This window comes from Anabrus simplex, chromosome 4 (assembly GCF_040414725.1).
Source record: "Anabrus simplex isolate iqAnaSimp1 chromosome 4, ASM4041472v1, whole genome shotgun sequence".
NCBI classification, from domain to species: Eukaryota; Metazoa; Arthropoda; class Insecta; order Orthoptera; family Tettigoniidae; genus Anabrus; species Anabrus simplex.
The window spans coordinates 393,966,016-393,982,635 of NC_090268.1; the positions used below are offsets into that span (position 1 = coordinate 393,966,016).

General features: G+C 38.9%; 1 protein-coding gene across 6 annotated transcripts in view; it reads left to right on the forward strand.

Annotated features, from left to right (window-relative positions):
* LOC136872036 (probable cytochrome P450 49a1) overlaps positions 1-16,067 on the forward strand; it is a 334,038-nt gene extending 317,971 nt beyond the window's left edge. For all 6 annotated transcript variants that reach the window (XM_068227313.1, XM_068227312.1, XM_068227311.1 and 3 more), the window contains exons 9-12: positions 7,248-7,417; positions 8,176-8,254; positions 11,193-11,399; positions 14,090-16,067. In XM_068227313.1, coding sequence (XP_068083414.1) covers positions 7,248-7,417; positions 8,176-8,254; positions 11,193-11,399; positions 14,090-14,197 — 564 coding nt within the window. In that variant the 3' untranslated portion in view covers positions 14,198-16,067. The remainder of the gene's footprint in view (positions 1-7,247; positions 7,418-8,175; positions 8,255-11,192; positions 11,400-14,089) is intronic.
* Positions 16,068-16,620: the final 553 nt, after the last annotated feature.

Sequence of the window (16,620 nt, forward strand, 5' to 3'; positions counted from 1 at the left end):
TATGTAAGTGTGCTTGTCTGCAATTAATGTGTGTATGCGATGTTGTTTGCATTTTTTCAGTTATGTGTGCGTTATATGTAAGTGCGCTTGTCTGCAATTAATGTGTGTGTGTGCGATGTTGATTGCATTTTTTCAGTTATGTGTGTGTTATATGTAAGTGTGCTTGTCTGCAGTTAATGTGTGTGTGCGATGTTGATTGCATTTTTCAGTTATGTGTGTGTTATATGTAAGTGTGCTTGTCTGCAGTTAATGTGTGTATGCGATGTTGTTTGCATTTTTTCAGTTATGTGTGCGTTATATGTAAGTGCGCTTGTCTGCAATTAATGTGTGTGTGTGCGATGTTGATTGCATTTTTTCAGTTATGTGTGTGTTATATGTAAGTGTGCTTGTCTGCAGTTAATGTGTGTGTGCGATGTTGATTGCATTTTTCAGTTATGTGTGTGTTATATGTAAGTGTGCTTGTCTGCAATTAATGTGTGTGTGCGATGTTGATTGCATTTTTTCAGTTATGTGTGTGTTATATGTAAGTGTGCTTGTCAGCAATTAATGTGTGTGTGTGCGATGTTGATTGCATTTTTTCAGTTATGTGTGTGTTATATGCAAGTGTGCTTGTCTGCAATTAATGTGTGTGTGTGCGATGTTGATTGCATTTTTTTCAGTTATGTGTGTGTTATATGTAAGTGTGCTTGTCTGCAGTTAATGTGTGTGTGCGATGTTGATTGCATTTTTTCAGTTATGTGTGTGTTATATGTAAGTGTGCTTGTCTGCAATTAATGTGTGTGTGCGATGTTTATTGCATTTTTTCAGTTATGTGTGTGTTATATGTAAGTGTGCTTGTCTGCAATTAATGTGTGTGTGCGATGTTGATTGCAATTTTTCAGTTATGTGTGTGTTATATGTAAGTGTGCTTGTCTGCAATTAATGTGTGTATGCGATGTTGATTGCATTTTTTCAGTTATGTGTGCGTTATATGTAAGTGCGCTTGTCTGCAATTAATGTGTGTGTGTGCGATGTTGATTGCATTTTTTCAGTTATGTGTGTGTTATATGTAAGTGTGCTTGTCTGCAATTAATGTGTGTGTGCGATGTTGATTGCATTTTTTCAGTTATGTGTGTGTTATATGTAAGTGTGGTTGTCTGCAATTAATGTGTGTGTGCGATGTTGATTGCATTTTTTCAGTTATGTGTGTGTTATATGTAAGTGTGCTTGTCTGCAATTAATGTGTGTGTGCGATGTTGATTGCATTTTTTCAGTTATGTGTGTGTTATATGTAAGTGTGCTTGTATGCAATTAATGTGTGTCTGCGATGTTGATTGCATTTTTTCAGTTATGTGTGTGTTATATGTAAGTGTGCTTGTCTGCAATTAATGTGTGTGTGCGATGTTGATTGCAATTTTTCAGTTATGTGTGTGTTATATGTAAGTGTGCTTGTCTGCAATTAATGTGTGTGTGCGATGTTGATTGCATTTTTTCAGTTATGTGTGTGTTTTATGTAAGTGTGCTTGTCTGCAATTAATGTGTGTGTGTGTGTGTGTGTGTGTGTGTGTGTGTGTGTGTGTGTGTGTGTGTGTGTGTGTGACCAGGGTGTCGATTTACATTCACTTGACTGACACAGCGGGTTTTACATGTATATCGGCTGTGATAGTTCTGGTAGTCATCCATCCAGGTACTAACCATGCCCCCTGCGTTCGGAATTTTGCTGGGGGTCTTAACCGACGTCGTAATGCAGTGACTTACACAAGTGTACTGGATATCAGTGTTTCGTGTAAGTGTGCGATGTTGTTATTTGCGCAGCATCTTTATGAGCAACCGCCCCAAGCTCAAGTACCAGTGTTTCATTCTGTATGGTGGTGGAGGTGGGGGATATAGCAGAGGGTGCAAAAACGGTCCTTATCTTGTGTGTAGATGGTTTATGTAAGTACGGTATGTGTTGTATATGTCGTGCGCGTTCCTAGATATTTAATCTGGGTTGATGAGGATGTCTTTAACTATAAATATGTATTTACGCCGTCTGAAATGTTTGTCGGTTCTCTCTGGGTCGTATTGGCCTAAAGTATTAATTAGAGGGTTGTCGTGTTGTTGTGTAGTGTTGTAGAAGTTGGTGGTTAGTGAGTGTACGTGGTATAATATACAAGGTACTATTGTTATGTCGTGCAGCTGTACACTGGGGATAGAATAGTCTTCTACTGCTAAGTGTAGTATCCCGTTCTGTGTGCTTTAAAGTCGTCGTATACCTGTAACGGGAACGAAGCCAATGGCCGGGTATGCATAGAGAAGGACTGGTCGTATGAATGTAGTGTAAATGTGTTCGACATTTTTCTATGATAATGAACTGTTTTTATGTATAAGTGGGTAAAGCATTAGTGTATGCGGTCTGGCTCGTTGGATGGTGTTAGTAATGTGTTCCTGTACGTTGAGCCTAGAGTCTAGTGTTATTCCAAGGTATTTGTGGCTGTTTACTTGCTGTATTGGTTGGTTGTATAGTGTAAGGTGTTGTTGGTGTTGTCTACGTTTCCGTGTGAAATATACCGCCTTGGCTTTTTGCAGGTTAAGTTGGATCTTCCAGTTAGTGAGCCAGGGTTCGAGACTATGTAAGTCTTCTTGTATGAGTTGTGTAGCAATGACTAGGTTTCGACTTTTCGCCATAATGGCTGTGTCATCGGCGTATATTGCAGTTAAGGTATTGTTGGGGTTGTCTACGTTTCCGTGTGAAATATAAGTTACCGCCTTGGCTTTTTGCTGGTTGACTTGGATCTTCCAGTTAGTGAGCCAGAGTTCGAGTCAATGTAGGTGTTCTTGTAGGTGTTGTGTAGCAATGACTAGGTTTCGGCTTTTCGCCATAAGGGCAGTGTCATCGGCGTATATTGCAGTTGTTTGAACGTGAAATGTCAGTTATATATTGGAGAAACAGGATTGGTCCCAAAATACTGCCTTGGGGCACTCCAGCATATATTGGTCTAGTAGGTGAGTTCTTACCGTGAGTGGTGATGTAAAAAGATCGGTTTGTGAGGTAGTTTTGTATAAGTTAATGTATGAGGGATGTAAGTGTAGTTTAATTAATTTGTATATTAGGCTAGGGTGATGTACTCGGTCGGAGGCCTGTTTATAGTCCAAAAATATGGCTAGTGTTCCTTGATTATGTTGAAAACCATGTGTCAAGGTTTCTGTGACCCGAAGTAATTGTTGTGTGGTGGAGTGATTTTGTCTGAACCCGATCTGTTCGTGTATTAGGTAATTGTTGATAGTATATTTCATTCGTGAATAGATTTGCTTTTCAAAAACTTTAGAGATGGTGCTTAATTAATTTCTGGGTCGGTGATTACCGGGGTCTTTAGGGTCTTTTCCTGGCTTAGGGAAGCATATGATTTTAGTGACTTTCCACTGTTGTGGAAAGTACTCTAGTTTTGACATGGCATTAAATATTTGTGTTAGAAAGTTGATCGTTTTTTATGTGTAGATGTTTTAGTAGGGGCGATTTAATCTCATCTGGCCAGGGGCTTTATTGTTCGGTACATTTTTAATGATTTTTTAATCTCCAATAGTTTAAAAAGGGGGAACTGATGAGTGGTTAGGGGTGAGTAAAAGTTGTTTTTTATATTATTTACTGTGTTATCATGTTGGTGGTTTATTCTATTATCATTGGGTTTAAAATTACCTTTTAATGTGTCTGCTAGTAGTTCTGATTTTTCTAGGTTAGAAGTAATTTTAGTGCCATCGGGCTTTGTTACTGGCAGATTCCTTATCTGTTGTTTTCCTAGCCTTTTCTTAAATGATTTAAATGATATTGGAAATGTATTGAACACCTCCCCTGGTAAGTTTTACCAATCACTAACTCGCCTTCCTATATATTTGCCCAAATTTGCCATCTTGAATGCCAACTTTACCTTCATAATGTGATCTTTCCTACTTTTAAGGAAGCCACTCAAACTTACTCGTCTACTAATGTCATTCCACGCCATCTCAACGCTGACAGCTCGGAACATACCACTAAATCGAGCAGCTCGTCTTCTTTTTCCCAGTTCTTCCCAGCCCAAACTTTGCAACATTTTTGTGACGCTACTCCTTTGTCCGAAATCACCCAGAACAAATCGAGCTGCTTGTCTTCGGAATTCTTCCAGTTCTTGAATCAAGAAATCCTGGTGAGGGTCTCATACACTGGAGCCATACTCTAGTAGGGGTCTTACCAGAGACTTATATGCCCTCTCCTTTACATCCTTACTACAACCCCTAAACACCCTCATAACTATATGCAGAGATCTGTATCCTTTATTTACAATCCCATTTATGTGGTGACCCCAATGAAGATATTTCCTTATATTAACACCAAGATACAATGATCCCCAAAAGGAACTTCCACCCCATCAACGCAGTAATTAAAAATGTGAGGACTTTTCTTATTTATGAAACTCACAACCTGACTTTTAACCCCATTTATCATCATACCATTGATTGCCGTCCATCACACAACATTACCGAGATCATGTTGCAGTTGCTCACAATCTTGTAACTTATTTATTACTCTATACAGAATAACATCATCCGCAAAAAGCCTTACCTCGGATTCCAGTCCTTTACACATATCATTTATATATAAAAGAAAACATAAAGGTCCCATAATACTGCATTGAGAAATTCTCCTTTAATTATGACAGGGTCAGATAAAGCTTCGCCTACTCTATTTCTCTGAGACCTATTTTCTAGGAATATAGCAACCCATTCAGTCACTCTTTTGTCTAGTCCAATTGCACTCCTTTTTGCCAGTAGTCTCCCATGATCCACCCTATCAAATGCTTTAGACGGGTCAATCGCGATATAGTCCCAACCCATTTTCATTGGTATATCCCCATAAATCTTATCAATTCCAGCCGCTTTTCTAGTTTTCAACTTTTTTATCTTATTGTAAATACCATTCTTATCATATGTAAATGTTAATACTTCTTTATTATTAGTCACCTCCTCTATCTGGACATTATCCTTGTAATCAACAATCTTTACATTCTGCTGACTGAATACTTCTGCATTTTGAAGATCCTCATATACACACTCCCCTTTTCAATTATCCCTAGAATGTCCTTCTTGGAACCTGTTTCCACTAAAATGTGTATGACTGTTAATTATGCTTACCATCATGTTATCCTTAGCTGCCTTCTTTGCTAGATTCAATTTCCTAGTAAGTTCCTTCAATTTCTCCTTATATCCACAGCCATTTCTAACTCTATTTCTTTCCAATCTGCACCTCCTTCTCAGTATCTTTATTTCTCTATTGTAATAAGGGTGGTCTTTACCATTCCTAACCACCTTTAAAGGTGCAGACCTGTTTACACATTTCTCAGCAAATGCTTTAAACCCATCCCAGAGTCTGTTTACGTTCTTATTTACCGTTTGCCACCGATCATATTTAAACTGCCTCATTGCCTGCTTTATCATCCATATGGTACTGCCTAATAGACCTACTTTTAAAACCTTACTTACTATCACATTTGTTTTTAACTACGACAAAAACAGCCTCATGATCACCAATACCATATATTACTTCGGTTTCTCTATAGAGCTCATCTGGTTTTATCACCACCACGTCCAGGATATTTTTCCCTCAATTTGTTTCCGTCACTTTCTGAATCAGCTGTCCTACCCATATTAGCTTATTTGCTACTTGTTGGTCATGCTTCCTGTGTTCGCATTTCCTTCCCGATGGACATTTGGTAAATTCAGATCTACCGCTACAATCACATTCCTTTCTATGTCGTTTCCCATATAGATGATTATCTTGTCAAATAATTCTGAAACCATATCAGCGCTACCCTTTCGAGGTGTGTACATTCCAAAAACATCAAGTTGCCTATTATCTTCAGAAATGAGCCTTACACATAGAATTCCATGTTTGTCATCTTTAACTTTTTCGTAGCTCACAAATCCTTCTTTCACCAGAATGAATACTCCCCCTCCCACCATTCCTATCCTATCTCTCCGATACACACTCCAGTTCCGTGAGAAAATTTCTGCACCCATTATATCATTTCTCAGCCTTGATTCAACCCCTAATACAATATCTGGTAAATACCGATCTATTAAATTATTTAATTCGATTCCTTTCTTTACAATACTTCTACAGTTCAACACTAACACTTTTATGTCATCCCTACCTGACTTCCAGATCTCTGTACCCTTATCACCGCTCCTTAGAAAACCCCTTTTCCCTGAAGGTACATTCCTATTAAACTTCCAAACAAATTTCCTAACTTATACGTACCCCTGCGGTTCAAGTGAAGGCCATCTGAGCGCTGATCCCTATCTCCTACCCACCCATTAGGATCTAAAATTTTCACTCCCAGTTTTCCACATACCCACTCCATAGTCTCATTTAAATCTTCAATCACCTTCCAGTCTGTATCCCTCCTACACAGTATTCCACTGATAACAATCTCCACTTCCTTATAGTCTCTTTCTTCTTGTCTTACCTTCCATGGTCGAGAACATTATTCTTCTCGGTAACACATCCTGCTCCAACCGTCTTCCATGATCCCAACACCAAAGCCGGTGAAGTCAATCCCACCTTAGCCCTTGTCTCCCAGTATTGTGAGTGTCATCCTGCCATAGTTCCAACCTGGTTTTGTTTTTCAGCTATCATTCTCGCGATATCGATGATTGTTACTTATAACTTATGAATGGGATATAATGAAAATGTCCACTTTCAACTCCCGTACAGAAAAGTCGATCTAAACACAAACCTATGTAAAAAGAGAACAAGAAAAGTTTAATTCAGTGAAGATTCCCCGAGTGTATCCTTAAAATGTATTTAATAGCGGTAAAGTCCTATAATATACTGTAGGGTGTTCCACATTTTTACATGTATATAAATTAAGTAATTTTACATGTATAAATTTTCATGGTCCATAAATACTCATGTAAGTGTAAACTTTATTATTATAATGTAGTGTCAGGGGAATTTGCGGTCTAGAAATCCAAAAATAACAGCCGAGGGGATTCGTCGTGCGGACGACACGACACGTCGTATTCCGCAGGCCTTTGGCCTCAGAAGCGGTCGCTTGGTACGCCAAGGCCCTTCACGGCTGTACTGCCATGGGGTTAGGTTATCAGGTGAATTTGGTTGTTACTAACGTAATAGTAGACACTGAGTTTCAGAATACAAAGTATATGTATTTAAATACTGCCCCCTCTACTGCGATTGGAGAATCTGGCAGTGTGAAATAAATTAGATAAAATAATTAAATTCCTTTCTGTTTCAGACTGCTAACTTAACTGCAAAAGCAGCTCATTTTCTATCGAGGAACCTGGATAAGCAAGAGATCCTTTATGAAGAACTTAAAAGAATTTTGCCAAGAAAAGATCAAGAAATTACTGCGAATAACTTAGAAGACATGAAATACCTTAAAGCCTGTCTCAAAGAAACATCAAGGTATTATTTTTATTACTACGGTAATTTTAATTTAATACAGTGTACGTAAAATACAAATAGTGGATATTAATTCTACCATTTCTTCCCACACAGTGTTTAATATTTATCTACAGAGTTAATAGAGAAATGCTATAATAGAATGCAAGTTCTACATCACTATTTTAATTAATTAATTAATTAAACATTATTTCTGAAAACTATGCGGAAGTCTTCATTGCCACAGTACTAAATTTACTTCTAAAATTAAAGTAATCTATGCTCTCTTCAATCGTCATTTAACGTATCTCGTAACACGCTTATACCAGTGACTTTTCCAAAAAATTTTGCTATCACTTGGTTTGCCATTTTGGACAAAATGCACGCTGATTTAGAGACAATCTCTGTATCAACTTGTCAGATTATTAAAGTCATATTTTTTAATCTATTAAGACTTCTGTTACGCAATCCTGTAGAAAAATAATAAGAGTTGTAGGCGACTTCAGTTGGTTCAGCGACATTACTTTTTATGGAGTAGTCTGTACCTCAGTGCCATACAATTCACTTCTTTTTGCCTATTGGTTCCTGCATTGGCTGTTTAACTAAACCGGGAAGAATCAGGATGTTCTAGAATTTTAAACAATATCTACGATCATTCATTCACCCCTGAAGGCTATAAATTCACAGGTATCATACAGTTTATAAATATGCTGCACATTAGCGCAAAAAGAATCCGTTCATTCATGGTGATTGACAATTACGTACCTTATTTTGTCTTACAGAATTGCACCCGTCTCGGCTGGGAACTTCAGGCAAACGCCCGCTGATATGGTCATCGGCAACTACCTAATTCCGAAAGGGGTAAGTTGATATGAACAGCACACCTGAAATTTCAGAGTGCATATTCCAAAATATATTGGCCTTTACGAAAATATCGAAGCTTCTTTGACTGTTCTGGATCAGTTAAGATCTGGGGAACAATATCAGGGTTGCATAAATACAAAAACATGCACATGTCAAGTAATTTTCCGGCTAACGACCGGAGAATGAAATGAATGAAAGCAAAATGGTATTTCTGGATCGCCCATGTCCATAGTAACAAGCAAATGCTCTTTTTTAATTTTCCGTTAGCTCTGTCTGTCTGTCTGTCTGTCTGTCTGTCTGTCTGTCTGTCTGTCTGTCTGTCTGTCTGTCTGTCTGTCTGTCTGTCTGTCTGTCTGTGCACTCATCACGACAAATTGTCTCAAGAGAATTTACTGAACTGTGTACAATCGAGTGAAACGGTAGAATAGGGGAAACGTAAAATTTAATTCTCAAAAATACATGCTATTAATACTCCCATCGATGAATGCTACTAAATGTATATAGAACTATATTTCCGATCATTCATCTCTTATACAATTTAATAATAATAATAATAATAATAATAATAATAATAATAATAATAATAATAATAATAATAATGATGATGATGATGATGATGTTACAAGGATAGCCCAGAAACTAATGCACCGAATTTGTTCTCTACAATTATTTATTGAACACAACGAAATTTATACAAACGAAATAATTATGCTCCTTCTACCTTATTATTTTTCCACCTAAACTCCTTCCCGTTCTATGGTTTTCCTCCAGCGAGACACAAAAGCGTGTATGCCCTGGCGGCACCACTCTTTGTTCTATTCACAAATCCATGTCTTCACTGTGCGAATCACCTCTTCGTCACCCTCAAAAATGTCTCACACGAATTGCATGGCCCAAACAAGTGAGAGTCTGAGTCAGGGCTATAGGGTGGATGGGGTAACACTGTCCAACCCTTTTTTGTGATGTGGTCCAATGTCCTCAAACTTGTGTGAGGGCGTGCGTTATCGTGTTGAAGCAAAAAAATCACCTGGCTTGTTATGGCGTCCAAATCGCTGGAAGCGCTTCTTGAGTTGGTTAATGTATTCACATATGCCTCAAAATTAACGGTGGTGCATTTCGGCATCACACCAATGGGTATGTCACCATCACAAACTCCAAACACAGTGATTATGACCTTACCAGTGGAAGAAGTTGCTTTGATTTTTTTTTTTCTCTGGTGAGTCGGGATGGCGCCATTTTATCCCTTGCCGTTTTGTTTCGGCTCAAAATGGTGAACCCAGATTCCATTATCTGTTACAATCCGTAAAGAAGGCTTCCCCTTCAGCTTCAAAACGTTGCAGCAACTCAGAAGAAATGTTTTTCCTGAGAGTTTTGTGTTCCTCCGTAAGACGGTGCAGAACACATAGTGAACACTTTCTTGCGTAATCAAGAGCACTCATGATTACACCCACACATACTTTGCTATTTTACAGCTCCCGCGCCAACTGCCGAGTCGTTCCGCGTCGGTCCTTGCGAATGAGCACATCAGCACCCTGCATCTTGTCAGGTGTGACAACCGTGGGTGGCCTCCCCAACCGCTGCAAATCTTGGAACTCTGTAGAACCTCTTTCAGATGGCCTCAACCTCGGTGTCCAGTGACTGACCGTACTTCTCTTCTATCGACTGCTGATGCTCCATAAATTGCACATAAATATTTCCAACCGTTTCTTGCTCCGCAGTAAGGAATTCAATGACGACACGCTGCTTATGACGTACATCACTTACAGAACCCAGATTGAAACCATTGCTGCAAGTACGCTATCTGTGGGAAGAAACAGGAACTTTGCGCGCGCACTCTGAAAATTTCAACGAATTCATATATAAAGTTTCCCATTCGTACCATTGTTGAGGGCTTAGGAAGAATGGTGGTGCATTATTTTCTGGGTCACCCTCGCATTTGCTTTAGGTCCCACTAACTACTTCTTTACGGTTTTCGGACATGCCGAAATGCTGTAATTTTGTCCCGCAGGAATTCTTTTATGAGCCAGTAAACGTACTGACACGAGGCTGACCAATTTGAGCACCTTCCAATACCATCGGACTGAGCCAGGATAGAACCTGCCAAGTAGGGTTGCCTCAACAGTCTCAGCCACACAGTCCTGCTCATATATATTTTTATCGTACCGACTACGATAGCAGAGATATTCATGACTTTCGATTGTTTGCTAAGGTCATTTCAACGCCGAGCCTTGAGAAAATTGAATAGAATTTAATGAAAATCGGTATGAAAAATCGCAGTATAAGGCACTACATTCTAGGTTGTAAATAATTTTATTGACGCTGGAAATGGCAATTTAGGAGAAGGAGCCCAAACTTTAATATTTAAATAAGTATGTTATTTGTCCTATTCCAAAGTAACATAAAACAAAAGTAACAGAAAATACAATTTCCGACCATTTATGTCTTACACAGTTTTACGGTACTAATATCCTAACCGATTACCTTTAATAAACCCCCAGAAACTTTATCTACTCCAGCTGCTTTCTAGTTTTCAACTTTCGTATCATATTGTAAATATCTCTTATTTCTCTGTTAGAAACGATAGGGTGTGGTCTTCGAAGAGGTCTAGTGCAGGCCTTTCGAGTTGACGCGTGTCTATGAGGAAGGGGCCCTACCTATGATGAAGGCAGCACACTCACCCAGACCCCGAGTCATCGTAATTAACAAATGAAGTTTAAAATCCCCGACCCGGTCTGGAATCGAATCCTGGAAACTTTGGACCAAAAGCCAGCACGCTAACCATTTAGCAATTGAGTCAGAACCCATGTGGTCAATAATTTCTAAATTTTAATTCGTCTTCTTCTGCAGTTCGGGAATCATCCGTTGGAAGTTAATATGTTCTGTTATGACAAGATCCGAAAATGACTCAATCTCTTTTATATCCTTTCCCTCACAGATTAACCTCATCATGGACCAGAAGGTAGTGTGCAATCTTGAAGAAAATTTCCCAGAGCCTCAAAAGTTCATCCCTGAAAGATGGCTGAAGGATGGTGATCAACTGCAGACAGCGCATCCGTTCGCATATTTGCCATTTGGATTTGGACCTAGAATGTGTCTCGGAAGACGGTTCGCTGAGCTGGAGGCAGCAGCACTAATTGCAAACGTAAGTATTTTCATACTTTTAATGAGATTTCGAGAACATAGGTTACAATACCTTGTGTAATAGGGTTATGAACACTGTCTGTCTAACCCCAACAACAATACCCCTAGTTCCTAAAAATTAACTATTGCCACTAGAGAGAGGAATATACGAAGGCACGCGTATGATATATTGAACTTACTAGCCAGAAGATAGGAACATTTAATGGATATATCAGAATACACACAAATGGACATACACAATACAGATTATTTTCTTACAATCTTCTTCTTCTTAATCTGGTTACCCTCCAGGGTCGGTTTTTCCGTCGGACTGAGCGAGTGATCCCACCTCTACCGCCTCAAGGGCAGTGTCCTGGAGCTTCAGATTCTGGGTTGGGGATACAACTGCGGATGATGACCAGTATCTCGCCCAGGCGGCCTCACCTGCTATGCTGAACAGGCGCCTTGTGGGGGGATGGGAAGATTGGAAGGGATAGACAAGGAAGTGGGAAGGAAGCGGCCGTGGCCTTAAGTTAGGTACCACCCCGGCATTTGCCTGGAGGAGAAGTGGGAAACCACGGAAAACCACTTCCAGGATGGTTGTGGTGGGAATCGAACCCACCTCTACTCAGTTGACCTCCCGAGGCTGAGTGGACCCCGTTCCAGCCCTCGTACCACTTTTCAAATTTCGTGGCAGAACCGGGAATCGAACCCGGGCCTCCAGGAGTGGCAGCTAATCACACTAACCACTACACCACAGAGGCGAGCTTGTTTTACAATTTGTGGTTAAATCTTGAAAGTTACCTTAAAATTATCCAATTGATACCTGTAATTAAATTTATATTAAAGAAACGCAATTACTTATTCTGTCACTGCTGGATAAAGAGTGGAAATAAGAATATATGATATCAATTCACCATTCTTCCACCCAGAAGGAAAAAGAGGAACATTTTGTGTTACCGTTACGAATCGTAATCAATGAAATAATTGTTATGTTTCAAGTTTTGTGCCAAATCTGACCTGCTCTTACTCTATCTGGTTCGCTATTCTGACGAATTTCTTGCTTTCTGACACATATGCGTACTCATTGACATGGCTATCATGGCCGCCTTTGACTTCTAATTGTACCACGATTGTACACGCAAACTTAGCCCAAGGAGATCACAGATGCCGCCTGTGTCGTCCTGTGGTGTCTGACTTTTCCATAGCTCTTCTCTTCTTTTATCTTGGTGAAGGGAAATGGAGAGTGATTCGATGTGTCTCGAAGGTTTTTCTTACACGCCTTACTCCAACCGTTTTGAGATATAATCCAAGGGGGTGACACTTCATAGGGAGCGTCCGAAGCAGTTCCGAGATGGGCTCCTCAATCTCCGCCAACTAGTGAAAACTAAAATTATCTTATAGAGGGTTAATTTAGTAGGCAGTGGTTGGCATTACACATTCAGTTGCGCGGTATAGCAAATTCAAAACACAACACTGTAATCGTTGCGCGTGAAGGGAACTTGGTCGTACGGTAAGTAATAGTGCTTGTTAGACGAAAATTTGTTGAGATTCTTTCGCATTGAACGAGATTTTTGATCCAGTTTTTTGAGAGTATGGAGTGAAATTACAATTATACGCGTTCTTAGTGTGAAGAAATAGTATTATGATCATGAACGTATTTCACATTGAACTACCTAGCTGTTGAGAGTAAACGTGTGTGTGATTGTGCTTCTTACCTGCTGTTTGGAATAAAATTCAAAATATAAACTATGTGCATTATGCTGTGTTTTACTTCTTCCTTTCTTTCTCCTGTTTTCCATTCCCATACATAAAAGTCGTGGGAAGGGTTTAACGAACGAGCGAAAGAATGAGGTTACGTTAGATCGTGATTTAGGCAAATATTGGCGTTTTGGGGTTTTATATGAATTGCATTAATCTTTTCAGTAATCAATGTTGCTTTTATTATTTAATAGATGTAAATGTACATTAAAATGCGAACGGTGAAACAACGATACAAGCTAGCATTATAGTAGTATTGCCAACATACAAATACGATAATTGCAATTTGCTTTTCAAGTAAAAGACACGAGAGAAGCTTTAGATACAACTTTCCTACCGAAATGCAATCATTATCTCTATCACAATTAAAATTTTAACAAAGTAACAACTGTTATTATCAAGTTTATTACGAGGTATTATCGTGGTATTTATTTCCTTATGTTGGCGGAGATACAGGGGCCACTATAGCTTCCATGACCTGTTTTCTCAGTGAACTATATTATACAGGAGTGACGGATCTATTTCTCTTATATGATCCTTGATATACTCACTATTAGTCTCGGAGGATTCTAACGTGCTGTACTGCACTTACATGGAGGGGTTGAATAGTACTACTACTGTTATGGTTTTTCCACCATTCTTTCTTCTGTTTCTGGGCTTGCCTCGTGGCATTATGCTTGGCCACTATCTCTTATATCACTGTAGCTATTTATTTTGTGGCACGTTTAGGTTCGTGCCGTTGTTGTCCTGGTGATATTAATTATGTTAGCTATGTTTTTCTTGGTGTGACGTCTCGGCACAAGTTCCGTGCAAGCCCTTTGCGCTATAAATGGTTACACGCGTAATGCATGATCATGACAAAACGTTTTCTATGCCAATATAGTCGTCCTTACATAGCCCAGTTTAGTATTTGTCGAATATTACTAAATACTAGTGTTTTGTATCTTTCAGATATTCCGGAATTTCCGTCTGGAGCATGACGAAGATTTGAAGGAAGAAGTACAATTTTTATCTGCTATTGCAAACAAACTGAACTTCAGACTAGAAGACAGATCGTAGTCCTAGAAGCCATTCGTCCCTCTTCCTTCCTAACGAAGCAATGTATTGAATTGTATATATATTTTATATCACACTATGACATAATTATCCACTTTCCGTACTCAAAAGAGTAAGGAAATAGACATTTGGTAGAGGCGAAAAACTATCGATAGCGCTATCGATAGTTAACGATAGCGAACACAATCGTCATACATCTATAGTCAGTTGCTTATTATCGATAGTCAACGATACTATTTTTCTCCCCTCATTGGCTTATTTTTCGCGCTAACAGAAATTGTACAGCTGTTTGCAGTTAACTGGTGAGGAGTTTGTTCCCATTCATAGGTGTGCTTTTAAGTATCTCTGCGTGCCTGCGACTTCAGTGCCGGCAGAAGGACCATGTAGCATTTTGGAAGGTGGGCTCCATTCAACCTAACCTTGGTTTAGTTGACGCCAATACGGGACAAAACATGAGATTTATATGTTGTCAGTGACTATATGTAGGCGAGAGAAGATAAGGCACATTTTAGGTAAAAGACTTCATGAAAGCAATTGAAAACTCTCCTGCCGTCTGTTGAGATTGCTGTGAATTTTTTTTCAAAAGATATTACAATGCCCGAGAAAATGTCGGCCGATCGCAAAATGAACACTGCAACTGAACGAGAATTTCTCTGGCGGTCACGTTATGGGCAAGAGTGTGCAGCCCGAGAATGTCTCCGACGTGCCACTGAAGAGATTTATGAGCGATTCCGATTTGAATTTCATAAATTACATAGCATAAAATAGTTGTGCTTTCTACTGATTTTTTGTGCATTGTGTTCAATAAATGTTCTATTTTCGGGCATAATGATATGATCCGTTCCACTGCTCGAAAACTATCGATTACTATCGATAGTAGAGCTTATAATATTGGAAAATATCGATGGCGATTACTATCGATAATTTGCCGCCTCTAACTGTAGGTACTGTAAGTACTTCCGGCACTCGTTTAGTAGAAATCATCTCTAAATGGTTGAGCTCTGCTTCGCAGTAATGTAAAAAAGGACAGTCGGACAGATTATGAATCTGTGAACACCAAACGTAACCTTTTTGAATTGCTTCTTCGCCTGATTGCGGCACTATGGCTCCGTACCAACCTACACTAAAGATGGATTTTCTGCATTCCCAGATCAAGAAATCTGCCGCCATCACAATGATAACTAATGTTAGTATATTTAATTTCCGATCTATAAATATCACATAATATATCATACAGTTCGTATTACCATCATTACTTCAGGACCGAGAGATCATATTTACGACTCTGGTAGCTTAGTGGACAGTTCGCTGCTTCAAGTAACATTAGTTTTGACGTTTTATTACAACATAACTCCATTTTTATGTCACGATGGGACAGTAAAAGGCCTAGGAGTGGGAAGGAAAAAAATAACATGGCCTTACCTGAGATACGGCCCCAAAATTTACCTGTTGTGTAAAATTGGGAAAACGCAGAAAACCATTTTCAAGGCTGCGGACAGTTGGATTCGAACCCACAGACTGCCGAATACAAACTGACATCCATGTAATCCAAGAAGCTCTGCTACTCGCGTGGTACATCATAACTCTATTTACACATCTCTCATATTTTTATAGCAGCACGAGTGTGTCAAACATGGGTGATTTTCTTGGTGATGTGTCAAATTATTTATAATTTAGTATTTAATTAAAATGAGTAAATTCACCATAGTATGATATGAAATATTCTACGCGACAGTCACTAATTTTTTGTCACTCGTTTCAATATTCCGTAAATATCTCACTCATAAAGTAAAAGATCACTTTGTGTGGCTGTTGCGTAGATAAATGTTGCAGAATTGTGTAAATTAAATAAATATAATGTGTTGTCCCAATATTATAATTAAATTACATTACCCTTCTTACGCACATTTTTTAAGAAATACTGTATCTCTAGTAAAATGCAAGATCCATATGTTTATCAGTGACCGAATATCATTCTCCAGAGCTGATTCAAAGGTAAGTGAACATTTGAAGGGACGAATGAAATTGTATTCATATCATGTCATACGATGTCGTACTGTAGGGTAGAATATATCTGGTGACATATTTAATGTTTATCCAACAAAGTATATTACAACTCGGCAGGTCACAGACTACAAAATTAGTTATTCAACCTCTAGTATAGTAAAACGAAAAGTCTAAGCCTAAATGCCTGCAAGCAGTAACTAAGGCCATTGTTAGTGATGATGATTATGATGATGATGATGACGAATAATATTAATTTCGCTTGACTATGTAAGACAGGTCCTCGTTAAATTGTGCGGGGCTGCTGTCATGCATATGAAACTGCGTCTTATTTTGGTGGAGAACAGCTGACTAATGACCGTGTTCTTTCAGTCCCCACTATCGGTTTTCTAAAGCACAAGAGAAGGCCTAAATACTGTATC